This window comes from Hemiscyllium ocellatum, chromosome 1, assembly GCF_020745735.1.
Source record: "Hemiscyllium ocellatum isolate sHemOce1 chromosome 1, sHemOce1.pat.X.cur, whole genome shotgun sequence".
Classification (NCBI taxonomy): domain Eukaryota; kingdom Metazoa; phylum Chordata; class Chondrichthyes; order Orectolobiformes; family Hemiscylliidae; genus Hemiscyllium; species Hemiscyllium ocellatum.
The window spans coordinates 123,754,271-123,781,155 of record NC_083401.1 but is presented as its reverse complement, the minus strand read 5'-3'; the positions used below and the strand labels follow the sequence as shown (position 1 = coordinate 123,781,155).

The 26,885-nt window shown below is 40.7% G+C and overlaps 1 protein-coding gene across 3 annotated transcripts in view; it reads left to right on the top strand.

Moving 5' to 3' along the window:
• The first annotated feature begins 16,992 nt into the window (after nt 1-16,992).
• Nucleotides 16,993-26,885, top strand: part of cpeb2 (cytoplasmic polyadenylation element binding protein 2) — a 120,290-nt gene continuing 110,397 nt past the window's right edge. For 2 of the 3 annotated variants that reach the window (XM_060825404.1, XM_060825387.1), the window contains exons 1-2: nt 16,993-18,544; nt 20,694-20,972. In XM_060825404.1, the coding sequence (XP_060681387.1) occupies nt 17,582-18,544; nt 20,694-20,972 (1,242 nt within the window). In that variant the 5' untranslated portion in view covers nt 16,993-17,581. The remainder of the gene's footprint in view (nt 18,545-20,693; nt 20,973-26,885) is intronic. The other variant, XM_060825396.1, reaches the window with a different exon arrangement.

Genomic DNA, 26,885 nt, shown 5'->3' with positions numbered 1-26,885 from the left:
AAATCAGAGTTAACATTTCAGGTCCTGTGGCCCTTCTTCAAAACCCTAGAACTTCTATTCTGAAGAAGGGTCATGGACCTGAAATGTTAACTCTTCTTTCTCTCCACAGATGCTACCAAACCTGCTGGGTTTTTCCTCCAATTAATGATTCTGTTTCTGATTTTCAACGTCAGCAGTTCTTTAGTTTTGTTTTCCCCTAAGAATCTTGTATGTTTCAACAACATCACGTCTCATTTGTCCAAACTCCAATGAATGCATGCCTATGTCCCCTAATAAGAAACTCCTATTATGCCCAGGATCAACTTAGTGAACCATCTTTGGACTACTTCCAATGCCCACATTTCTTTCATTAGATAAGGGGCCGAGTAGATACTCTGTTGTCAATATTCTAGGTTTCGGCTGACTATTGCTTTGTATAGTTTTAATAAGACTTCCCTATTTTATACACCATCGCCTTTGAAATAAAGACTAATATACCATTTGCCTTTCCTATTACTCATTGAAACTTTTAGTAATTTATGCATGAAGACATCCAAGTCTCTCTGTGCTGCTGCTTTCTGCAATATTTCTCTATTTAAATAATATTCACTTCCTCCATTATTCCTGCCAAAGTGCATAACCTCTTATTTCCTACATTACATTCTAGTTGCCAAATTTTTGTTCACTCGCTTAACCTGTCTGTAACTATTTGCAGATTCTTTGTGTCATCCTCACAATGTGCCTTCCAATCTATTTTTGGGTCATCCACAAGCTCATTTTCCAGCTTTGATCTCTTTATAATCATATCTTTGGATTGGCTAGAAGATCATTCACATAACCTCTATTTGTGTCATTAATTCATTTATTTCCTTCTGATTGCTACACACATTGAAGTGAAGAGCCATTAATTTTTACTTTATACCATTTTTCCACCTTTGACCAAATTTTCCATTTTAAAAAAATGTTTGTATACTCTCTTCCACTCTGGATATCTGTACCTAAATAGTTGCTCTGCAATATTGCTGTATCCTTTTGCGTCATAAGCCTATGTATCCCTTCTCCAGAACTGTCCCCATACATATGGTTTAAAGCCATCTCTACAGGTCCAGTTTCTTGATTCACCGTGATGTTGATCCTACCACAACTCAAGTGAAGCCCATCCGTCCAGAGCAACTTCCTTCTACCCCAATACTGATCTTGACTGTGTGGAAAGGATGTTTCTGTTTGTGAGTGAATTGAGAACTAGGGTCACTTTTAAAAATAAGGGGTCAGCCAGTTAAGACAGAAATGAGGAGAAATTGTTTATTGCAGTGACACAAGTCTTTGGAACTCTCGTCCTCAAAAGGCAGTAAAGGCAGAGTCTTTCAATATTTCTAAGGCAAAGACAGATAGATTCTTGTTAAGCAAGGAGATGAAACGTAATTGTAAATCAGTGTGTATGTGGGATACTCACATTAACCCTGATCCTATTGAATGGCAGTGCACACTTGAGGGCCTACTCCTGCTGCCAGTTTGTATGTTGATAATTCACAGCTACTTTACAAGTTTTGCTGTTGAATTTGCTGTAAATGGAAATCTTCTTAAATCACATGAATTGATGTGAACCTGCCAGTTTTACACTAGCCTCATTGTAAAATCTCATGAAAAGTTTATACTTTAGTGATTGAGGAATAACTGAGTTTTCAAATAATGTACTATGTTCATAATTATGGCAAAACAACTTCCTTGGCTTTGAGAAATGAGTTTTATATTTAAGAAATGTCAAATTTCTTTATTATACACAATACACAGGTTTTAATATAACACACATTCATTTAAAATACATGTATGTACGAGTGTCTACCCTTTATTGCACACATATTTCCTAACCTGTATTTTGTTATCTCTGTAAACTGATTAAGAACTGAAGGGCAATTCAATACCTGTCATGAGGTAGCATTTGTTAAATTTGCTATTCTGTGGGATGGATCTATAAGCCACCATTTGGCTACTTTCAAGTCCATAGCAAATAAAACACAACATGTAGCATTCTCCTGAACTGGATTAAGTTCAGGAGAGTGAAAACTCAGTCTAGAGATTATTAGACCTTTGAGGTCAGATATCTTCAAGATGAGCAGCAAGTGCTATCACTTCAATTCTAACTACAAAATCTGGGCCAAAAACAGTTAAAAAAAAATTCAAAACCAGTTAAATAAAATAAGGATGGAGGATCAGGTGATGTGTTGTTTCTGCATGATATGGAAACTGTTGGACCCCATTGTGGTTTCCTGTAACTGTGTCTGTCGTAAATGTTGGTCGCTGGAAGAACTCCGGCTCAGAGTCAATAAACTGGAGTCTGAGCTTCAAACATTGTGACACATCAGGGAGGGGGAGAGCTGGGTGGAAGCTGTGTTTCAGGAGACAGTCACACCCCTTAGATTAACTAACTCTAATTTACCCAGTGATCAGGGACAGGAGGATGTGGCTATGAGTGAGGCAGGTCGAGTGACCCAGGAGGTAGAGTTTCAGGTGCCATAGCTCCTGTCCTTGTCCAACAGGTTCAACAGCTTTGCTCCCTGTGTGGACGGAAATGGGGACAGCAGGGAGGATGAGCTAACTGACTGCAGCACTATGGTGCAGGGAGCCGTTCAAATGGGGGCAGAAAACAGAAATGTTGTTGTAATTGGGGATAGTATAGTTAAAGGCACAGGCACTGTTCTCTGTGACCAGGATCGAGAGTCCCAAAGATTGTGTTGCCTGCACTTGTGTTTGGGTTCGGGATATCTCATCTGGGAGGGTAAAGATCCAGTGGATGTGGCCCACGTAAATACCAGCAACATAGATAAAATTAGGGCAGAGGTCCTACTAAGGCAGTATGAAATCTTGGAGCTAAATTGAAAAGCAGAACTAAAAAGATAACAATCTCTGGATTACTACCTCAGCCAAGAGCTAATTGACAAAAGGTCAATAAGATTAAGCAGGTAAATAGTGGCTAAGAATGGTGTGGGAGAAATAGGTTTGAATTCATGGGACACTGGCACCAGTACTGGGGAAGAAGGGTTGTGTTCCAATGGAAAGGTCTTCATCCGAACCATGCTGAGATCAGACTTCTAGCGAATTGCATAACTAGGGCTGTAGACAGGGTTTTAAACTGGGGGGGTGCGTCAGTTATAGGGGAAATTAAAAAACCTGAATTAAAGGAGGAGGTAAGAGTGCAGAACTCAGGAGAGGTTATTAAATTTTCCAGCAGAGACACAAGTAGGACAGAGTGTTTGGAAAGGGTTAGCAATCAAACTTCAAGCACACTGGACAAATGAAAGACAATGATAAGAGGGACAGTTAATAAAGCGCTGAAGGTGTTATATCTGAATGCATGCAGTCAAAGGAATTAGGTAAATAAGCTTGTGGCGTAGATCTAAACTGGCTGGTATAATATGATGGGGCATTACAGAAATGTAGCTGCAAGGGGATTAAGATTAGGAGCTGAATATTTAAGGATATGCATTCTATTGAAAAGATAGGCAAGTGGGCAGGGGAGGTCGGGTTGCCTTATTAGCAAGAAATGAAATTAAATCAACACAAGAAATAAAATAAGGTCAGATGGTGTAGAATCTGTATGGGTAGAATTGAGGAAAAGCAAAGGTAAAAAAACCAGTGGAAATTAAGACCATAAGACATAGGAGTGGAAGTAAGGCCATTCGGCCCATCGAGTCCACGCCGCCATTCAATCATGGCTGATGGGCATTTCAACTCCACTTACCAGCGTTCTCCCCGTAGCCCTTAATTATGATTAGATTGGTGCTGCAAAAGCACAGCAGGTCAGGCAGCATCCAAGGAGCAGGAAAATCGATGTTTTGGTCAAAAGCCCTTCATCAGGAATAGTTGGAGCTATGTACAGGCTTCCAAATAATAATCAGGAGCTCGGGTGCAAGATACAGCAGGAGATATAAAAGATGAAGGCTGTGGAGCCAGATCATTGAGAATATTTAAGACTGAGTATCAAGAGGATCAAGGGTTACGGGAAGAAGGCAAGAGAATGGGTTGAGAAATTTATCAGTCATGATTGAATGGCGGAGTAAACTCGAAGGGCTGAAAGGCCTAACTTCTGCTCTTATAGCTTATGGCCTTATATTGGGATTCTGGACCAATCTGGATTGGTGCTATTTGTTCATAACTTCAGTGTAACATACAATCCTCAAAGAAGTTTTTGACTATACATTTTTGCTATCACTAAGACTTTCTATGTCAGACAGTTGTTACAATCTTTCTTTGGAACAATAAACCAGAATAACCAAAGTTAACAAATGATGTCCAAATTAGGAAATTACCAACTATACCCAACTTGCTGGAGTTTTTCTTTGAACATGAATCAGAATCCATGTAAACATGAATTAACAAGAAAATTATAATCAGTAAGTTCAATAAATTAGTGGGTTTCTTGAGGATTGCACTGTCTGCTCCACCCTCTTCCCCTAAAATGCAGGCAAGCCCCATAGTGCTGACATGCTGTTGGCAGGTAAACAAACAGAGAGTGGGACATTTGTCCCATAGTGGGAGGAAATCCTATTCTTAAGGGCTGCTGACTAATCTGGTTGGACCATTAGCTCTAGCAGTCTCAACAGTGCCACACCTGAGTAGGATCTTGCTGAGATTGCATGTAGGTTCCAGGATTAAGACAGTCATAGCATCTGAACACAGATAAGTCTAGGATTTTGAAAATGAAAATTTTAGGAGCCAAGGGAGTGGTTTAGGGGACTGGGAGTGAATTCTAGAAGGCAGGGTATTCATCTTGGGAGGGTTGCTGCTGGTACACAGCAGGCTAGCTACATGCCATATTGCATGTGCTACTCAATGAAGAAGAACCAAGTCATGGACCATAAAATCTATTCCATGGAACAGCAGATACAACAAACATTCTCTCACTAGATTACAAGTTTTAACATCAATTTCCACAAAATATGGCATTGTGAAAACTCACTGCCTTTCCATCATAGCCTCTGGAATGTAGGATCTCTTAGTTTTCTGACACAAATTGGTACAGAATCCCTTATCAAGCTCCTTTAACAAATCTCATTAAACCATCTGATCTGTCAGGCAAAACTGAAGTAAAACTGTAGAACTGTAATGTCTGTTCAGTGTTCTACACTGAAATAACTCCTCAGACGGCAACATCCCATCACCCAGTCACACTTCATTTCCATGTGGAAAGTCCGTGACTTTGGTGTAGCCTCATCAGTTAATTCCCAGAGTATCAGGGTGTCTGACACTTTTTTTAATCTGTCAGCCAGGGCTCCCTGATTAGACCAGATTAACAGGTCCAATCAGGGAACTCATATTCTATAATGTCCACCTGGCTGATTTTGTCATGACTTCAAACATTTTTTAAGTCAATCATACATTTTATAGACATTTAAAACAAATGTTCCTTATTGTTCTGTTTCCATGTTCCTTCAGTATTACTATAAATAGATTCTATATCCCATATGCTTTCTTGGGAGATGCATGTCACTGGATCTATTTCGGGAAGAAAATAAGAAAAACACCTCTGAGAAGCCTACAATCAAACAAACTAATTCAGAAAATTACAATTGCCCTGAGTAAGTATAACTTACTTTTTGTATAAGGTGATCTTTATCTAAGCAAGAAATATGTCCAGCTCTGAATGAGCAGTATTCAGTGAATCGGCTTCCACCACATAGAGTCATAAAGATTGACAGCATGGAAATAGACCCTTTGGTCCAACTCATCCATGCTGACCAGATAACACAATCTAATCTTGTCCCATTTGCCAGCACTTGGCCCATATCCCTCTAAACCCTTCCTATTCATATACCCATCCAGTTGTCTTTTAAATGTTGCAATTGAACCAACCTACATCACTTCTTCTGGCAACTCATTCCATACATGCACCACCCTCTTTTTAAAAAAGTTGCCCCGTAGGTCTCTTTTATATTTTTCCCCTCTCACCCTAAATCTATGTCCTTTAGTTCTGAACTCCCCTACCACAGGGAAAATACTTTGTCTATTTATCCTATCCATGCCCCTCATGATTTTAGAAACCTCTATAAGGTCACCCCTCAGCCTCCGACGCTCCAGGGAAAACAGCCCCACCCTATTCAGCCTCTACCTACAGCTCAAATCCTCCAACCCTGGGAAAATCCTTGTAAATCTTTTCTGAAGGAGACCAGAATTGCACGCAATATTCCAAAAGTGGCCTAACCAATGTCCTGGTCAGACACAACATGACCTCCCAACTCCTGTACTCAATACTCTGACCAATAAAGGAAAGCATACCAAACGCCTTCTTCACTATCCTATCTACTTGCAACTCTACTTTCAAGGAGCTGTGAATCACACTCCAAGGTCTCTTTGTTCAGCAACACTTCCTTGGATCTTACCATTAAATGTATAAGTCCTGCTGAGAGGACTTAATAGGTCTAATAAGGTCTTCATGTTCTGAAAAACATAATATCATAAGATCTGTTAAGTTCTGGAAAAAAAAACTTTCTGACATCTACCCTAGTTCAATCTTTATAAAACTTGAAATTGTGACCCATGTATTCCATAAGCAATGGCCTAGTAATATTATTGCTGGATTATTAATCCAGAAAGTAGCTAATGTTCTGGGGACCACAGTAGTTGATGAAATTTAAATTCAATTTTTAAAAATCTAGAATTAAGAATCTACTAATGGCCATGAAAGCACTGGTGATTGTTGCAAAAAAAAACCCAATCTGGTTCACTAATGTTTGTCAGGGAAGAAAATCTCCCATTCTCACCTTGTCTGGCTGAGATCTGACTCCAAATTCACAGCAACGTGGTTGACTCTTAACTGCCCTCTGAAATGGCCTAGTAAGTCACTCAGTTCAAAGGCAACTAGGGATGGCAATAAATGCTGGTCAGCCAGCAACACCCACATCCCATGAGCGAATTTAAAAAAGCTCATTTAGTTGAATGAACTGCCAATGAATAAACTGCCCATTGAAACAGATTCTCCTGATCATGTCATAAATTTTGATCAAATCACCACTAAGTTCATGCACCTGAAGCAAAAAAGCAAAACTGGCAGCATCATGATTAAAGAAATATCTCTTCTTTTATATTATTGCCCAGTAAAATTGAACAAAGAGCAATAGAAAGTTAAAAATTTCATGTTTAGTCTCATTATTAGTGAGTTCTTATTTATAACATACTCTCCAACCATAGATGTCAAGCTAACAATTTTTGACTCACTGAATTATATTTAATTTTCTTCAAGTGCCTGATACTTCCCCTATATTTGATAAATTGAAAAAAACTTCATATTTCATTTTAATTTCTGTAAGTCTTCTTGTCTATGTCATGTTGTGTCTTGTTCCCTCATAAAGAAGTGACATATTTTTAAGTACTGGGTGCCCCAACCAATTTCACAAGACAGCCTGGCATTGATAAAGGTAAACTTCTAATTTTTTTCCCCACAAGTCATTAAATGCAGTTACTATGGGGAAAGGGAAATAAGGAGAAGTATGCAAGAAGGAAAGGAATCTGATCCAGTACTGATATGAGGATCCTCTGTAAAAACACAATGTGAGTGTTGAATCATACTGGTATCAGCCTAAGTGTCCTCTACTTAGACTCAGGATCAGTATAAGGGTCCTCTTTTCAGACCAGGTGTCAGACCAGATGCCCTCTGTTCCGACCCAAATTTGGTGTGAGTTTCCAATCAGACCGGGTATCAGCTCGAGTGTCCTCTGTACAGACACGGTATCAATGTCCGTCCCTTAGTCAAACCAAGGATTACTGTGACTGTTCTCTGAGGGCTGATACAGGTTCAATGGGACGAGTAGCTTCTTTCAGCACTGTAGGGATTCTCTGATTCTATAAAGCAGCATCCAGAGAAGCTAAAGAATAGTAAATTTATTTTTGTTGTATAACTTGTCTTCAAAGAGGTTCTAACAAATGGGGCAATGGAAAACAAGGTAAGTCCACCTTTAGATCATCAAACAAGAGTGAGCTCCAGAACTAACAAATACAAATGATTTCTCCAAAACAGGTTCATGGTTAAGGGAGGTACTTGAGAAGTTGGAGGGTGCTATCATCACCTCTTAGTATAAAGCCACCTCACTTGATGGCTCTAACACTGAAGATATGCTGTTGGTGGTGTGTCAAAGAAACCTGAGGACTACAAGTTTCATCCAAACAATTCTCATGGATTGACCCATGAGTCAGCTGATTAGCCATACGACAGAGACAATGCTCAAGCCACACAAAGCAATGCAGCAGGCAGCAGCTGCATTTGGGACTTCAACAGTTGAGGCGAACATTGATTAAAGTTCAAACTTCTGCTCAGGACTTTGGGCAAGAGACAATACAATACTCTAAGTTGTGTTTTCCTTTTTCTTATTGGAGCTTTGCAAAAGCTGGCAGCAGCCATAATGCAAGTCACCAAACTATTGATTAGATTGCAGGTCTGTGCTGTCCTGAAAAGGTTATAGGTGCAGTCTAAGACCATGCTGAAACCATATCTCTGGATGGGAATACCAGCTTGGGTCCTGACTGTCGAAGGGAGCACTGGATTCTCCTTCTGGCACCCAGCCAAAAGCAGCACCTCTTAGAGCATAGACTGCACACAAGGTGACGACACTCAACCTTTGCAGGGCTGATACTTCGGAAATATGACACAATAGAACAACTAGCTGAAAGATTTGTCGAAAGTGTGCAACTAGCTGGAATTTTAATTCATGTCTTTACTACCTCCACTATTTTAGGTTTGATGAAGTTGTGTGGGTAGGAAATTGTGATTGCCATTGCAATGTACTGCTGATTCAAATAATACCTTGACTTTAAACTGTTAGTTGCTATCAAATAAAATCTTTATTTAATGTCAAACTTTGCAAAGGTTATAACATTTCCTAAAGTACATGTAAGTATAATTTGCATTTCCTTTGATTCCTAAGATTATTTCATGTAATTTTTAGTAAAGGTTTCTCGTTGTAAATTGCTATTCAAATTTCCAAATGGATCGTAACATCATCATAATAACTGTTTGTAATTAAACTACATTTCTTAGGATTTAGTTAAGCTTTACTAAACTTGCTGTAACCTGTATCTGTTCAAATGTCTAGGTTAACATTTAGTCTTTCAGAAACATTTCTATTATAATTCGTAATTAAAGTTTACTTGCTGAGAGTATGAAACATCTTGTAATAGAACAGTGTTTGAAGTTAATGAAAGCTGTGTCTGATCATTGTTGTGGTGTGACTGCTGTGGAAGACTTTAATTGTGTAAAGACTTGCAACATACCCGGCCTCTGACCCCTCTGCACTCTTGAAGCAACTCTTCTTGCATGTTTAAATAGTTTAGCTAAGAATGAAACTGTCAAGAAAATGCTAGTAAGACATTTACAGAATAGGCATCCTCAAACACTGCAAAACAATCAGTATATGGTATCTGCTAATTATACTACTAATTTTGTCCCTCCATATTTTGTTGTTACTTCTTTTACTCCATTGGTAAAAATGGTGAAAAGATAATTATCGCAGTTCAGCTTTCATTGGCTCTCAAAGCTCGTGTGTTCCATGCCCTGATTCTTAGTTGGACCAGCATAACATTGTAATATGCTTAATTGAGGCAGGCACATCAGACCATCAATTACCAGAGGTAGAGAGGCTAATGGGTAAAATTTGAATCCAAAGAAAATGAGAACAAACTAATTTAAAATTGACTTATTTGACAGAAACTTACAATGTTTAATTTTGATGAGGGATGAAGGTGAGAATGGGAGGAGGCACTAGACCCCCACACAGCTGCAGTTCATTATGCCATATTATTGCCTTTGGAAGAGGGCCTTATGACCCTATGAATAAGTATCTGGGGTAGCCAGCAGTCTCATGTAAGATCAGGAGCCTTCTCCTGTTCCTGGTAATCTGCTCACTATCCTGATGTTTCTGAGGTTTCAGGTACAAGTCAGCTATTTCATTGCCTCTTCTGTGATTTCCCAGAGTATCTGGTTGCTACTGACTGCTGTATTTGGACACCTTGGACTAAGGATAAATTATGTAGTTCATAGAGGAGTACCACAATGTGAGAGAGACACATCGCAATGTATGTCAGGGTCCCACCTGATATTGTCAAGGCATTTGAAACAGCAACAGCACGCTTATGCTATGCTCAATAACGACCTTTGTCATTCCAACGACCTGGATAATGCATTCTTCAGGAGGGCTCCCTCTGAGAGGACAGATGTCATCCATCACGGATGAAATAAGTATGTAGTGCCTCATTATTTTATGCTAGTTAAGTCTGACTATCTCATTATGAAAGTTGCACCTTACTGGCAACAAGTGGCATTTGGTTCACATACAATATGTGGCTAAGGTGTTTGTAAATATGTGTAAGGTCAGGAAAATGGATCTTGTTGCAAGTTACGCAATATCCTGCACTATTAAAGAAAACCAGAATGGTAATATGAATTCTGTTGGTAAAACCTTTAGATCGAGGGAAACCTACGAATTAGAAGAAATCCACTGCTCACTCATACTTAAGGAATCATACCCACAGGGAAATTAGCAGTTTGCAAATACTTAAATTGCAGGCAAACAGTATTATGACATTTCATATCACTTCTTCTTCAGTTTGGTAGCAATGTGTGTTTGAACAGGGAGATGACTGTATGAAATAACTAAATAAAAACCAAAAGAATTGTGGATGTTGTCAATCAAAAACAAAAAGAGAAGTTGCTGGAAAATCTCAGCATGTCTGGTAGCATCTGTGGAATCAAGTTAACATTTTGGGTCCAGTGACCCTTCCTCAGGATCGTAATGTTAACTTTGATTTCTCTTTGCAGATGCTGCCAGAACTGCTGAGATTGTCCAGCAACTTCTGCTTTTGTATAAAATAGCTATTCTTTATCATCACCATTCTCCAACCACAACACTTGAGTTGCAGAGTACTGCCATTTGGCTGGAAGAAAACATTTGTGTTCTCCATTACCAATGTCTACAGCTGATCATTCCAAACATGGCATTTCCTAGAGAGTTCATCAATACTTGCAGAATGAAGAGGAGCAGCAACAGAGGAAGAAAGGTCCAGCTGTACTACATGTATCTGTTCCCTATCCATCTGCACTTGGATATCATAAGTTACTGACTGCATCGCAGCTGTTGGAACCTGACTTAGGAGTTGTGTATGAAGGTTTTATTTCCCTATGGAGGTAATCCAAGAGTTCCATGACATGTTGCCGTATATGGAGAGAAATTTATTCCAGAAGTAATTTCCTTACCTGTGAATTACCAATTCAGGCAAATCTTTAGAATCAAGCATTCATATGGGAGCATATCAAAGTCCCCGGCGCTGTGAGGCAACAGTGCTAACCACTGAGCCACCGTGCCGCCCACGACCTCTTTAAACTAAATGTTAAGCATGGGCTACAGTGGCACGGTGGCTCAGCGGTTAGCACTGTTACCTCGCAGCATTAGGGATCCAGGTTCGATTCCAGCCTTGGGTGACTGTCTATGTGGAGTTTGCATATTCTCTGTGGGTTTCCTCCCACAGGCCAGGTGAACTGGCCATGCTAAATTGCCCATAGTGCTAGGTGCATTCGCCAGAGAGAAATGGGTCTGGGTGGGTTATTCGGAGGGTCAGTGTGGACTTGTTGGGCCGAAGGGCCTGTTTCCACACTGTAAGGAATCTAATCACAGGAATAAGAAAAACAAGTGACAGCACCAATCTGAGCCTGGTCGCGTGTTACACCGTGTTACAAGAGCATATTAACACGTTCAGTCAGAGGGAAAACAAAAAATCAGCGAAGCAATACAGTTGAGAATGACAATCATTGGTTTGACAGGTATTTTAATATTAAAACTTAGCTTTGTTTGTACTGAAGGTGTTAACCTGAAATCAATGACATTCATCTTCAATTTGAAGTTGTGTTACAAGCTATCAACTGAACCTTGAGCCAAAATGTGAGTTGCTTGTGCCTAGGCTTCCATCAATGCTTTGTGTTGCCTCCTACAGTGTGGCACATGTCCCTATTCAAATGATTCATTTTTAAAATTATTTTGTAGGCTTTGGATATTGCTGCCAGACTCACCAGAATTGATGCAGCACATCTTGTAGATAGTGGGTGCATATTGCTGGCACATTGTGCTGGTACTGGAGGAAGTGAACATTTAAGAAATGGATGAGGCACTGATCCAACAGGCTGCTTTTTTTCATGATGGTGTTGAATTTCTTGAATGCCATTGGAGCTGTATTAAACTGAGGCAAGTAGAGAATACTTTACCACGTTTCTGACTTGAGCCTTACAGATTAACAGGCTTTGGATTTTCTAATCTATTCAGAGATGTAACAACACACCTCAAGATCAGGTGGCATTTGAACTCAAGCCTCCTGTCTCAGAGATAGGGCCACTATCACCGTGTTACAAGAGCATATTAACACGTTCACGAGATATTTTTATTCAGCATGTTCAAAGATGTTATTACACAAAAGCCTAATGCAATTTAATTGCTTTCAGGCACTTAACTAGCCAGCATTGGGACTTTTGTATAAACATGCCCCAAGTACTGCCAACAAGACAGAGTCTGTTAATTTTCTATTGCAGTATGTAGGAATTGACTCCTGGTTCAGAGATGGGGCACTACTACTGTGTCACAAGAGCCTATTAACAGGTTTTGGAACATCAATAAATGACTAACCTACAGAATTGCCAGTCAGGGTTCATTAATAAGCCACTTGATACCAATTATCCCAAGAGTTTAATGATAGCTCAGCGAGAGAGCATGCAGTGTCCATCAATGCTCTCAATGCCTCGAGGGAGACGTGGGCACCATGGGGATAGAGTGCTTGATTTCCACCAACTTCATTTTTGATTTAATCCCCTTCTTCTCTCCCTCACTTTCTGATGACCAAAAACATGATAACTCAGCAATATAGCGGGACTTGTATGATTCCTCTGTTGTGCCTGAAAACTGCCCAGCAAAGATTTTCTTGACACATATGGTAAAGATTCCCTGACAAGCACATTACCAAATCAAATGAGCAGGAGTCATTTGAAAGCAACCCCGTCCTTGACTCCAAATCCACGACTCCATCTCCAGCAGCCACCTCCCTGTCCCACCGTAGTTAAATACACATAGACATCCTCTGGTTGGGCCTTGGGTCATTGCCAGTAGCAGCTACTACTCTTGTTGATGTTGCTGACAATGAAAATTGACAGATTCTGATTGGTTGGCAACTCTTGGAGGCATCAATATGTGAAAGCCCGAATGCTAACCCGTTAAGTGCCTGAAGGAAATTAAATAGTATTAGGTCGTCAAAGGAAGTGACACAGAGCTCCCACCAAGTTCTCTAACCAGTGATGGTGACTGTCATCATTAGAATCAAATTCCTATCACGATGAATGTCTAGGAAAGATGGTTTGGTTTTTCATGGAAAATGGTCATTATTGGGCATGTTTGAGACATAGAGTTATAGAGATGTACAGCACATAAACAGACCCTATGGTCCAACTCGTTCTTGCCGACCAGATATTCTAATTAAATCTAATCCCACTTGTCAGCATTTGGCCCATATCCCTCTAAAACTTTCCTATTTATGTACCCATTCACATGTCTTTTGAATGTTGCAATTGTACCAGGCTCCACCAATTCCTCTGGCAGCTCATTCCACACATGCACCACCCTCTGCATGAAAACATTGCCGCTTAGGTCCCTTTTAAATCTTTCCCCTCCGACCTTAAAGCTTTGCCTTCTAGTTTTGATTCCCCTACGCCGGCGAAAAGACCATGTATATTTATGCTATCTATGCTCCACCTGATTTTTTTTAAAACCTCTATTAGACCACTCCTCAGCCTCTGATGCTCCAGGGAAAACAGCCCCAGCCTATTCAGCCTCTCCCTATAGCTAGAACTCTCCGACCTAGAAAACATCATTGTAAACCTTTTCTGAACTCTTTCAGGTTTCACAACATCCTTCGTATAGCAGAAACCAGAGTTGCACGCAGTATTCCAAAAGTGACCAAATAAATATCTTGAACAGCCGCAACGACCTCCCAACTCCTATCCAGAATACGTTGACCAATAAAGGCAAGCAAACCAAACGTTGTCTTCACTATCCTATCTACCTTCAACTCCACTTTCACGGAACTATGAAACTGCACTCCAAGGTCTCTTTGTTTAACAACACTCCCCAGGACCTTACCATGAAATGTATAAGTCCTGCCTTGATTTGCCTTTCCAAAATACAGTACCTCACATCTATCTAAATAAAACTCCATCTGCCATTCCTTGGCTCATCTGATCTAGATCCCAGTTACTTTGGGGTAACCTTCTTTACTGTCTACTACACCTCCAATTTTGGCGTCATCTGCAAACTTACTAACCATCGCTATGCTCAGATCCAAATTATTTATATAAATGATGAAAAGCATTTGAATGTTAGCCTAAATGTTTCCATGTTGGCGTGAACTGCTTCAGTATCTGAGGAGCTGTGAATAGTACTGAACATTGTTCATCACCTCTGATCTTGTGTTAGAGGGAAAAGTATTGATGAAGCAAATGAAGATGATTGGGCCAAGGATACCACCCCGAAAAATTCTTGCAGCTTGTCCTTGAACTGAGTTGATCAGTCTGCTGCAGTCAAACTCATCTTCTTTTGTGCTGGATATAATAAACTAGTGGGCAGTTTCCACTGATTCCCAATGAATTCAATTTTGCAAGGTCTCCTTGACGCAACATTCAGTCAAATGCTGCCTTGACGTCAAAAGCAGTCACTTGTACCTAACCTTTGGAATTCAGCTTTTTGGTCCACATTTAGTCCAAGGCCATATTGAGTTTAGAGTCTGATAATACCTAAACTGATCATCACTGAGCAAGTTATTGCTTATTAAGTGCCACCGACAGCACTATCAAGGACATCTCAATCACTTTGATGATTGAATATAGACTCTTGGGAGGTAACTGGTCAGACTGGATTTATATTTTCCACATTGCAGGTTAGATACCAGTGTTGAACATGGATTGGAACAGCTTGGCTAGGTATGCAAATAGTTCAGAAGCACAAATCTTCAGTGCTAGAGCTGGAGTGTTGTCAGGTCCCACCGCTTTAAAAGCGTCCAATGTCTACACCTGAAATAAACTGAATCAAATTGTTTGAAGTTGCGGACCTACAATGTTGGGGATTTCATTCGAAGGTTAAGTTGATCATTTACTCCTGACAATATAAATGCAAATTCTTCAGGTTCATCTTTTTCAGTGACCTGCAAATGACCTGTGTTCTGCCAATATTAAGGGTGAAACTATTTGTAGAGCCTCCTCCTCTGGCTTATTGTTTATTTATCCATTCTTTATGTGGCAGGACTGCAGAGTTTTGACCTGATCCACATAGGGGGAATAACACAGCTAGAACAGAGCATGGATCTCTATATATTTGTTGACATAGTTAGAACAACAACCTTTGGGTAATTAAGAAATTCAGCTTCCATGAGAAATTCCACTTTGGTCCAACAGTTTTTGATTTGATTTGATTTATTATTTTCACACATTCCTAGGTACAATGAAAAGTTTTGTTTTGTGCAGCACAGGCAAGTATCATACAAAGTACATTAGAATAACAGAACAGACCAAAGAATATGTAATAACTGCAGAGAAGGTGCACATAAAGCAACATCAACACTTGAAAATTTGAGGTCCATTTGGAAGTATGATAACAGTGGGGGAGCAGGAGTTCTTGATCTTGCTGGTATATGTGTTTAAGCTTTTGTATCTTCTGCCTGATTTTAGAATTTATAACTGGGATGGGAGGGGTCTTTGATTATATTGATGGCCTTCCCAAGGCAGCAAAAAAAATATAGATGGAAGATTGGTCTGAATAACTCATTGTAGTTTCTTACACCGGACATGATTCCTGGGTAATGGCATGGCTCTAGCCTATTCTCATTGAACATGGACTGGAGCTGCAAGCTTGTGCCAATTCTCTTTAACAGACCTTTTACTACTACCCACTTTGATGCCTTCCATAATGGAAATTCCAGCATAGAAAATCAGAAAATCTGAGACACCTCATGGTGGCTCAGTGGGTAGCACTGCTGCCTCACAGCACCAGGGTCCCAGGTTTGATTCCAGCCTTGGGCGACTGTCTGTGTGGAGTTTGCACATTCTCCCCGTGTCTGCATGGGTTTCCTCCGGGTGCTCTGATTTCCTCCCACAGTCCAAAGATGTGCAGGTCAGGTGAATTGGCCAGGCTAAATTGCCCATTCTGCTAGCTGAATTGGTCAGAGGGAAATGGGTCTGGTTGGGTTCTTCTTCAGAGGGTTGGTGGGGGCTTGTTGGGCCTAAGGGCCTGTTCTAACCTCTAGAGAGGTCTCCAAGGATATGCATTGCAATTTCCCTGTTTGCCAATGACTCTGCACCAATGTCAGCTCTGAGCTGTGCATTCAAAATAGAATGGTAGATGTTCTCCAATATATGTGACAACTTTAGCTTTATGACCAGCACAAATAAAATGCAAGTAACGTACCCACCTGTTCCCTATCTTGTGGCCAAGGTTTTAGTCCAAACACTGAGGAGCTCACTTGAAGTGGAAAGCCACACCATATTTAGACAGTCACAAATGAGTTGAGTTAGTAACAAAGCCTGAAAGCTTATCACTCGATTATCAAACCAAAGCTTCAATCTGGGATGAGCTTGCAATGGTGGTCATGGGAAGCGCCACAAGACCTCATCTAAATACCTTCTGAAGAAGGACTGTTACACCCGAAGCGTTAACTCTCTGCTTTCTCTCCGCAGACGCCGCCAGGCCTGCTGAGTTATTAACGAGTCCAGTGAGAGACTTGCTGAGGAGCACATCATGTCTGAGTCAGATTAAACAACGTGCGGCGACTTTTAGCGCTGGCACAGCTAAGGATTAAACAATAGAGTCACTGCCCATCTTTAACCTCTGCGTGCACCGCCGCCGGTCGCCCACCGGCACAGTGACGGTTAAACCTCGCGGTGGTTTGTTTTCCCACGGCGCGGCGCGCGCGCTCCCCCACGTGACGGTGACGCCGGTGTGCCAAAACGACCTCGGGGCGTCTCGAAACTGTGCGACGTGCGGGAGAAACGCGCGCGATACGCCAAACACCTACCGGGGGTGGGGGAGCCTGGAAACAGCCGGTGTGCGCGTTCGTCCGTCCGTTCGGGCGGGGTGGGTGACTGGGTGCGGACGCAGGTTGGGACCGAAAAGAGCGGAGTCGGCAGAGAGAGAGGAGAAAACAAAACAAAAAAAGGGGGCAATGGGGCGGGAGAGGCACACTCTCAAACTGTCCGTCATATCATAGAGGAGGAGGGGGCCCCGGTAGGAAATAAACCGTAAAGCACACGCGGCGCCAGGTGTAAACCGCAATGGTCCCCCCCTGGTGGAGTTAAACCGGCACTCGGCCCATCACACTCATTGTCGTTAATGGGCGGCGGGAGATGGGCTCTTTACCCAATGTCCTAAAGCGGTGTTAGTGGCGGCGGCCCCTGTTTAACTCCTCTAATCCTCCCGGGCGCCGCCTCCTCTTCCTCCGCCTCTTTTGTGTGTGTGTGTGTATTTTTTTTCCACACTCTCTGTCAGTGTCTCCCTCCCTCCCTCCGGCTCCACAAACTGCCAGACCCCTCCTTGTTATGCAGGATGACGACCTTCTGATGCCGGACAGGACGACAGACATCAGCCTCAGCGCGACTCGCCCAGCTCCGACCTCCTCCGGCCGCCCGGTCTCCGCTCCGCCAGCCCGTGGTTTCAGTCGCCAGCGGCGGCAGCAGCAGGAGGAGGAGGAAGAGGAGGTGGGGGGAGACATCACCATCACCCAGTGTCCGGACATCCTGACCATACCGAGTCATCCTCCTCCTCCTCCTGTTTCTCAGCTCCGAGGCCGCCCCCTGCCTCCCAGCCCCGGGGAGGAGGAGGAGGAGGAGGGAGGCGGGGACACGGACAGACTCTCCTCCACCGATGCCGCTCTGAAGTTTGCGGAGAGCAGCCAGCAGCACCGCGGCGGCCACAGGCTGATGGAGTCTCCCGGTAACATGACGGCGGCTAATGGCGGCGGCGGCATCGGGATGTTACCGGGACTCGGCGCCGGCTTTCAGCAGCAGCTCCACCATCACCCGGACGGCGGCAGCAGCAGCGGAGGAGGAGTATCCGCCGGCGGAGGCGCCGGCAGCAGTAGCAGCAGCAGCGGAGGCAGCAGCAGCAGTAACGGCTCCTCGCCCTCCCCGGTCGCCGCTCTCACCGGCTTCGGCACCGCCTGGTCGCCGGCTCCCGCCGCCCAAGTCAGCACTCCGTCTGCCGCCGCCGCCGCCAATACCCCGGCACTGTCGGCCGCCGGCCCCGGAACCTGCCCGGTGCCGAACTCCGCTGAAGACAGCTTTTTCCACGGCATCCCCTCCATTAACGGCACGGTCCTCTTCCAGAGCTTCGCCGGGATGAGCCAGGGTTACGGAGGGGGAGGAGGAGGAGGCACCAACTTCTCCCCTTTACCTCAGCAGCAGCAGCAGAGCCGGCGATCTCCTGTCGGCCTTCACCATCACCATCACCCCCAACACCAGGCCGCTTTCCCTCACCAGAGGAGCACCTACAACCACCATCAGGTACCGCTTTTGGATCAAGTCATCAGTGTAAAGCAGACTTTATCCCTGTCTCTGTCTCTGTGTGTGTCTCCCTGGTAATGTCCCTGTCTCCGGCTTGCTGGAGATACTTTACGCCCTGACATCCCGGTTGGGGTAGGCAGACCCGAGCCTCCCACACCGACTGCCCAACGAGTCGTATCCGAATCTAAACGCTGCCCTTAACCACGGATCTGCCAGGTTTCTCCGACACTTTTTTTGTAAAATTTTATTCTAAAACGCTGCCTCAGCCTGTGGAGGGATTGAACTCAGCCACAGTCAGTTGATACAGTTTTGCATCCCATTTCTAATTCGAGCCTGTTGAGTTAGCTCCATTTCTTCCCCCCCCCCGCCAATCGCCCACCACCACCACCACCACCGGGTAAGGGCATGGGGAGAGTCCGCCCTCTGCGCTAACACTGACCGGCTCCCTATGTTAATGCCCCCGGCGGGCTCGGCGAGCATGACAGTGCTGGTCAATGCACACGCTCGGTCTTTCATCTCCTAAACTTGATTCGTACGGATTTGCATTTTCGGTTTAAATCTGTCTCTTTTTGATATGCCCCTAACACCGTTTGTCGCAGTTGCCGAGTTGCCTCCGACGGCAGGTTGAACATTAACTGCCAATGTACAGGATTCCTTCCCTGTAACCTGCTGGGGAGCAGTGGGGAATCCCAGGGGTCTGGATACATTTTTCTGTTTTATTTTAAATTGGTGCATAGTATGAGGTGTCAACGCCTGGAGAAGATTACGAAAAGAAACCTTCGGATCTCTCTGACGTTCTGCAGCCACACCTTAGTTGAAATTAAATGATCTGATTTACAATTACCTAAATATATTTGCGAAATACTACTTATTGTGTGCAATTCATGAATTCGTTTGAATGTTATTTTCACGTCGCCGGTTTTACCTTTTTATAAAGATAGTTAGCTAAAGCTTGGTAATTATCCGAAGCAGGGAAAATAATTTATTCTCCATTACCAATGAAACAAATATCACCTAAATTTCTTTAAAAATATAGGTGCAGTATTCAGCCTAACACGACAGCGTATTGGATATGAACAGAAGGGGCATGATGTAGGGATGTAGTAGCAGTGGAAAATTACTGTGCAGTTTATTCCATGTACAGCAAGAAGGTTGTTTTCAGTTCTGCCTGGCCCTTTAAAATAGGGAGCAAGGTTCTTTGCCAACGTTGCATATTATTTGTTCAAATAATTAAATATGATTCAAACATAATTTGACTGATTTACATAAAATCATGCTTGTTGAAGTTGAAATAGTGCACTATGTTTTCAACGACACTGGATAACTGCAAATGCAACGTATGTTACACCGAATGAGAGAGCCAGACAATGGGGATTGGAAAAATTCTATTGCACAACAGCCAAAACAAAACTCTACTAGGCTGCTAATAAATGCAGTAGGACTGTATGTATTGGGTAAGCCTTTTGGTTTAGGCTTGGACCTTTTCCATAATGTTCGAATATGCTTCCATCGTTACATTGTTATGGAATATCATCTAGGCAAATCTGGAATCCCACAGGTCTATCTGTATTTCATATTGACAAGAGTATTTAAATTTAAGCTGGATAGATTGGAAGTTGCATTTTTAATCTGCCTAATATGTTTCTGCAGTGATTTGATTAGGAAATATATTGGTAAAATGTGAAATATTTTTGTATGCTTTTTAATATTACTGATTTTATACTCTATTTCTATTACCTACTGTACACTTAGTGTCTGTCTTGAACTATTAAAATAAAAATCATGACAGTCTTAGAGGGGATTTGGCTATATTACTTTTCTCTCAACTGTCAGATCAGTGATGTTTGTTGACTATCCTGGATATCTTTAAAAATAAAACTTCCCTTGTAAAATCTCTTAGTATTTTGTTATAGTAGTTGGTAGATTTTCCTTAGGCTAAATATCAAGGTTTTAATAAATGTATTAACAAAAGTACTGCCTGTGCACTAATTATTGAAGGTTTTAACCATGGAGGCAAACTGAGCCTTCCCCAACTTGCATTGTGATACTCCAGCCCTTAAAAATAAAAATGTCTTCGTGCTAAATTATGTATTTGTACACTTCTGTTTATATGTTTATGTATTTATAACTTATGATTTAATATTATCAGCCCATAATGAAACAGTCTCCATGGAACAGCCACCAGAGCAGTGGCTGGAGTGCAGGAGTGTCCTGGGGAGGCATGCAGACAAGGGATCACCGCAGATCTGGAGGTGTAGGAATGCCAACAACCATGAACCAAATCTCTCCACTGAAGAAACCTTTTTCCAGTAATATTATAGCACCACCCAAATTTCCTCGGTCAGCTCCAACACTGCCACCAAAATCTTGGATTGAAGACAATGTTTTCAGGACGGACAACAATAGCAACACTCTGTTACCTTTACAGGTAAGAACAGGACGAGCTTTTTTTTGACATAAATAATTTTAATTTCCCTGAAGATTCACCAGAAACCGTTTTAAATTTGACAAATGATAATTTTACTATTTCATTCTATCTTCTCTATTAACTACCTCATTTGTTTTGACATTGTATGCCAGTTTCATTCTTGAATAATTTCCTGAGATTTATTGAGTCGGATGAAGGATTGAATTAAAATGAAATGCTAACACAGGTATTAAAAGCAGGAGGAGGCCAATCAGCCGCTTGTGTTTTCTTCAATATTCAATAAGGTAATGGCTGACTTGACTACTCATTTCTGCTCACCCCTGATAATCTTTAACCTTTTTTTTTCTATCAAGCATCCATCCACCTTGGCCCTAAAAATGTTGCTTCTATTACAATATGAGGAAAAGAATTTCTGACTTTTAAGCAAAGAAAATTCTGTTCCAATGTTTTTTAGTTTGTGACCCCTAATTCTAGAATCTGAGATTAAATATCCTCTCCACATGCTTCCTGTCCAGACCCCTTTGAGATCCCTTCAATTCTATCAAGTTGCATCCTCCTCTTCTAAATTAAAGCTGCAAACCCATAAACAATTTTCCCATTCTCATTATTAGTAATTTTTCTCTGAACTGCTTGCAATGCATTTTTATCTCTTTTAAATAAAGATTACCAGTGTTGTACAATATGCTCCAGATGTAGTCTCATCAATGTTCTGTATAAAGTTAGAAGTACAATTATTTTTTAAAAATAATTTCAGTGCTATTATGATTCAAGGCATCTTTATGCATTTTTTGTGCTCACTTCAAGTTGCTTCCGACTCCCTGTCAGACTGTTAGTACAGGTATGCATCGATAGTTAAAGCTAGCAGAACTCTGCTAATGATGAACTGGACAAATGCATTACCTATGTTAAAATACCTTGAGGGCACCCAGAGGAGTGTCCATTTTTAAATATATTCTTCAAAATGGTGGGGTTTTTTGAGCTACTTGCTTTAATCTGACTAGCTGAAACATTAGGAACTGCACTGCAATATCACAAACCCTAGATGTGTGTGAACATATACCATGAATTATTACAACAATTAATTTAGGGATTTTATTCCAATGAGGAAAACTGGAAGTTTGTTCAGCCATTCTGGATTAAGAAATGTGTTGCCGTTTGTGTTCCCACATATACTTTGTGAAGGTAAAATCAGTTGTAATGTTAGAATGCTCATCATCTAAAGTGGCGCATCATGAATGTGATGGGCCCTACGTAGCTGCACCGTTGTTTGGCTCAATGGCTTCAGGGAAGCAGGCAAGAAATTTAAGATAGGCAACCAAGTGAAACAATTCAAATTTTTTTTTGAATTATTTAGACTTAGATTTCCACAAATCTGCGACCAGCAAGGAGACTATTTGTGTCTGTCTCTTTCAGGACACTCAGCCCTGTACTTGAAAATACTGCCTCATAGTCAAACATGCTTCAATGAGAAGTTTTATGTATTTCATTGAGAATATATATGTAACATCAAAATTTATAGTCATGTAAGGGAAGTTTCAAAGTTGTGAATTCGAAACTGATTCTGTAACTCTATAGCTTTTATTTAATCCTTGTCTCATTCAGTTAGTACAATGATGGGCATGATGGGTTCACTTGCAGTTAATCAGTGTTGTACTGTTAACACACAGATTTAATAAAATTGCAATGTTGGATGTTTGCTGCTTTTGTCTTTTTGAATGATGTATATCAATTAGAAGAACAGTTACATAAAATTACATTAGGTATACTCACTTTGGGAGTGAGGGATTAAATCCAAGAGCCAATATTATGTGGATCAGAAGTGATGTTCTTGATCAGAAATGTATTCAACTGTATAACATATTTCTAGAATAAAATATTTTAAAATAACTTAAGCACCAATGTTAAATTAAGACAGACAAAGCATTTTAGTATAATAGCTGTTGAGATCTTAATGGTCTTGAATGCATTTTCTATTCTTGTCCATGTATAGAATGTTAAATAACTTGTATTAAAAAGGGATTTCACATAAAATACCTAACTTAGTGTTGTATTTGCTCATGGTTTTTATGCAGGCTGATATTTGGCTTCTTAGTGAAGCTGCAGCACAGGTCCTAATGTTTCAGCCAGTCAGATTAAAGCAGTTAGCTTAATACCATTTTGGAGAATATATTTAACAGTATATTCTCCTCTGGATATCCTTATAGTTTTAACATAAAGTTTGTTCAAGCTGGAAATCTAATCAGATCAGATTTTGACTAACATTTTGTTTTAAGAATGTTGGCAGAATAGTCAATATTGCTTGTAGATCATTTACATCAACTGGGAAAGCAAATTGGTCTTTGGTTTAATGTCTTATTCAAAACATGGCACCTCCAGCATTTCAATCCTCTAACACTGCCCACACCTAGAGTAGAGTTTCAACCTTCAACATCATACAAAGGCAAAAGTGCTATCTGAGTCACTCCTCACAGCTGTACAGTGGAAACACTAATGTCTCAATGCCAATTCTTTGGGCACTCTGCTTGTCGCATCCTCCAAATTAGAATCCATAATCCAAAATCCCTACCTGCTACTTCCTAATCAATGTTGACCCACATTTTATAGGTTATTAATGAAACAAAAGCAATGTGGAACATTAATTACCGCTTCTGAAAGTTAATCTAAATAGCATTAGAAGCCATTCCTTTATCTTTCAAATTGACCTCAAATGTTCAGCAGTTTTCATTGGGCATGACTTTTTGAGTTCATAGCAGTTCCCTCCAATCAGTTCATAGCTGTCTGATTGTTCAGTCACAGTCTTTGATGACTTTCCCATGACTTGAGTTTTTCCTCATCCTTTCTATGCCAAGAGGAGAATATGAATCAAAAGATCACGTTTCAAAAATTATAACATAGAATAGCCTGCAGTCCATTGTACTGTCAGTGAAGTAGGTACTTGTGAAGAAGGGTACAAGGGGAAAGCCTCCAAATGGGCAACTACGTGCATGTTCGAAATTGAGCAAATAGTTGTAGGGATTCAGCAATTTTGACATTTCTGCAGTTTTCCTCTTAGGAAATGTTTTGTTGTTAATCTGCAAAAATTACTCATTTTCTAAGCTAATAGTTTAGTCAAATATTGAACTTTATTGGTAATGGATGTAAATTTGCTCGCTGAGCTGGAAGGTTTGTTTTCAGATGTTTTGTCATTGTTTAAATTAACATCAGTGAGCCTCTGGTGGAGCGCTGGTGTTATGTCCTGCTTTCTATTTGTGTTTAGATTTCCTTGAGTTGGTGATGTCATTTCCAGTTCTTTTTTCAGAGGGTGGTAGATGGGGTCCAAATCAAAATGTTTGTTGTTAGAGTTCCAGTCGGAGTGCCATTTAATGGTAATGTATAAAATTGGGATGCTACTTTAAATCCAATCTTACACATTGAGCAAAACACAATCTAAATGCATTAAAATAAATTCTAGCATTACATTAGATTTTAAAATAGCTTGTTATAAACAAAACAAGCATTGTTAAGTTGTAAATTTAGAAAACCATTTTTATATTGAATGGTAACTGATAATGCGTATCTCATAACATCCCGTTCTCCATTTTCTAAGCGCATCAGTGAACCTGTTTGTAATTGCTTCCCCCTTAAATGACCATACCTATTGCTCTAAAAGAAAATGCATGTTCTCAATGTTGCCAAGGGTTGTTGCAGGTACTAGAGCATTCCTAAATATATTAAGATTAATGTTTAGTGACCTAATTACTAAAATGAATATCGTTACTTAAGCAAATACGTGAATACGAGGGGAAACTGATGGTGTTCTTGTGAGCATATACTTGGACTAGATAATTGCGTTGAACATCAGTCACAATTGTAGCAGGAAAGTTGGACTATCAAATTCAAGGAAACACCAATTCAACTATTGTTTATAATCTCCCTTATGATGTAAAATTGTTCAGCATTGATATGAAATAAAGCATTCCTTGATTTTTACAATACATAAACTATAAATTGAGTTGTAAATGCAACCATATTAGAATGAACTATCCTATATGTCAAGTTTGCATTTTACGTTCAGTAATTTTTATGCCTTTTCTTTTGTTTGCTTGAGTAAAATCTGTCTTGTTTGCATAAAAATGCAACCTCATTTACAGAGTGATAATTAGAAATTGTTAAGTAGCTGAAGAATCAGTGTCAAACAGAATGGTTATACAGTATAAAGAAATGAGCCTGGCAACATCTCTAAGTTGTTATCAGTTTGTGATGTTCTGCCCATTAGACAGAAAATTGCAGGATGGGCAGTTTCAATTTTCTCAGCAACACTTCATATGAAATCCAGAGCACAGAATTAGTTCTGTGTACAGGTAACAGCTTCCTTGCAGTTCAATCTCTGATCAACACAAAAACCTAAAATAATAATTGTACAGGCATGAAATCTAACTCTACAATTCTGCGGAGATAAAGAATGTATAATGGCTACCACCTCTCTCATCCCTGTTTCCCTGTCTAGACTGGGAACTCTTCCGTATAGAAGTAGAACAGCTTGATTTACAATTGACAAACCCCTATTTGTGCTGCCACCTCCTAATAGCAAAACTGGTTACAGCATAAAATTTAACATTTTGTTGTGGTTGACCTCTGAAAAAATCCAACTTAAGAAAACATGGTTTTTGTTATTGAATCTTTCTAGCAGCTAGCCTCAACAAATCTAACATGTTTTCTTTAGACTTGCTGTGAGGAGCAATGGTGGTAATGTAGCATTTGGCTCATTATTAAGCGACATAACTGATTTAAGTGGTACAAAGAAACAAAACAATTTTATTGCTAGTTTTTTGAAAGCATTTTCTGATGTTAGTTTCCATTAAATTAATTCTTGTACAGATAGCTGGCTTTGTCTATTAGTTGCATTGTAATGAGGAATGAATTGGTTATCTTGACGTTGAATCCGTTGAAGCCCACTAAGGTAGTTTGTTGCAAATGGGCACAGCAAAATATTTGGCAGCTGAAAATTGTGCTTTGTTCCTCTAGACTCAATGAACAATATATTGGAGAGGAAATAGGTGTAAGGTTGCAAATACCTTCAGCCAGGCAAATGAATTTAAGTTAGGTTCAGATGTTTAAAACTCTGTTTGATTTGTAAGTTACCTACTGTTACCTAAGCTTGAATACACCCTTGAATAGCAGCAGTAGCTGAGATACAATCTTGTATGAAATGTTTTTGGGCCTATATTCAGCTGATGTAACATTCTTTGGTTTTAATGTACAGATTGCATGTCACAGTATGACTTTGCTTTTCTTATTAAAAGCTTCCCGGTTTAGTTATTTGTCCTATTCAGAGCATGTAACCTTCTATTGATGGGATGTTTTACAAATCTTTTGCTTGTATTGTTTTTCCAGTGATTTGATCTGTCCTTGCCAGCTCCTACCTTTTTTCTCATATGCATGTTTTCCCTTCACCCAACATTTCAAATATATCAACATACAAGTTACAACAGTGACTGTGCCACCTCTCTTGATACTGCTTCTGATTTTATATTGTCAGAATGCTTTTCCAACTCAATGAATGAGCAGAAATTTCCTCTTAACCTCTGTGAGATACCAAAACCAATATCTATTACCACAAGTCCTGCTCTCTAGTCATTGCCTTGGTCCTTTCCATTCTCATCTCGGGCTGAACCAGGCATTCAAAATTTTAGTGTTGTATTTCAGAATGGTATAAACTTCTGTCCACATCACTGATACAATATTTCTACCTCTGAAACAGTGCTATCTCTTCTTCCAAAACCCTAACCAATTTCTTTGTCACCTTGCAACTTAATTATTTGAAGGCACTCCTCGTTAAGCTTTCAGGACATTACCCACCATATAACTGTGGTATCTCCCAAAACCCAGCATGTGTGCTAACTTGAACTAAATCCCATTTGTCAATTAGCACTG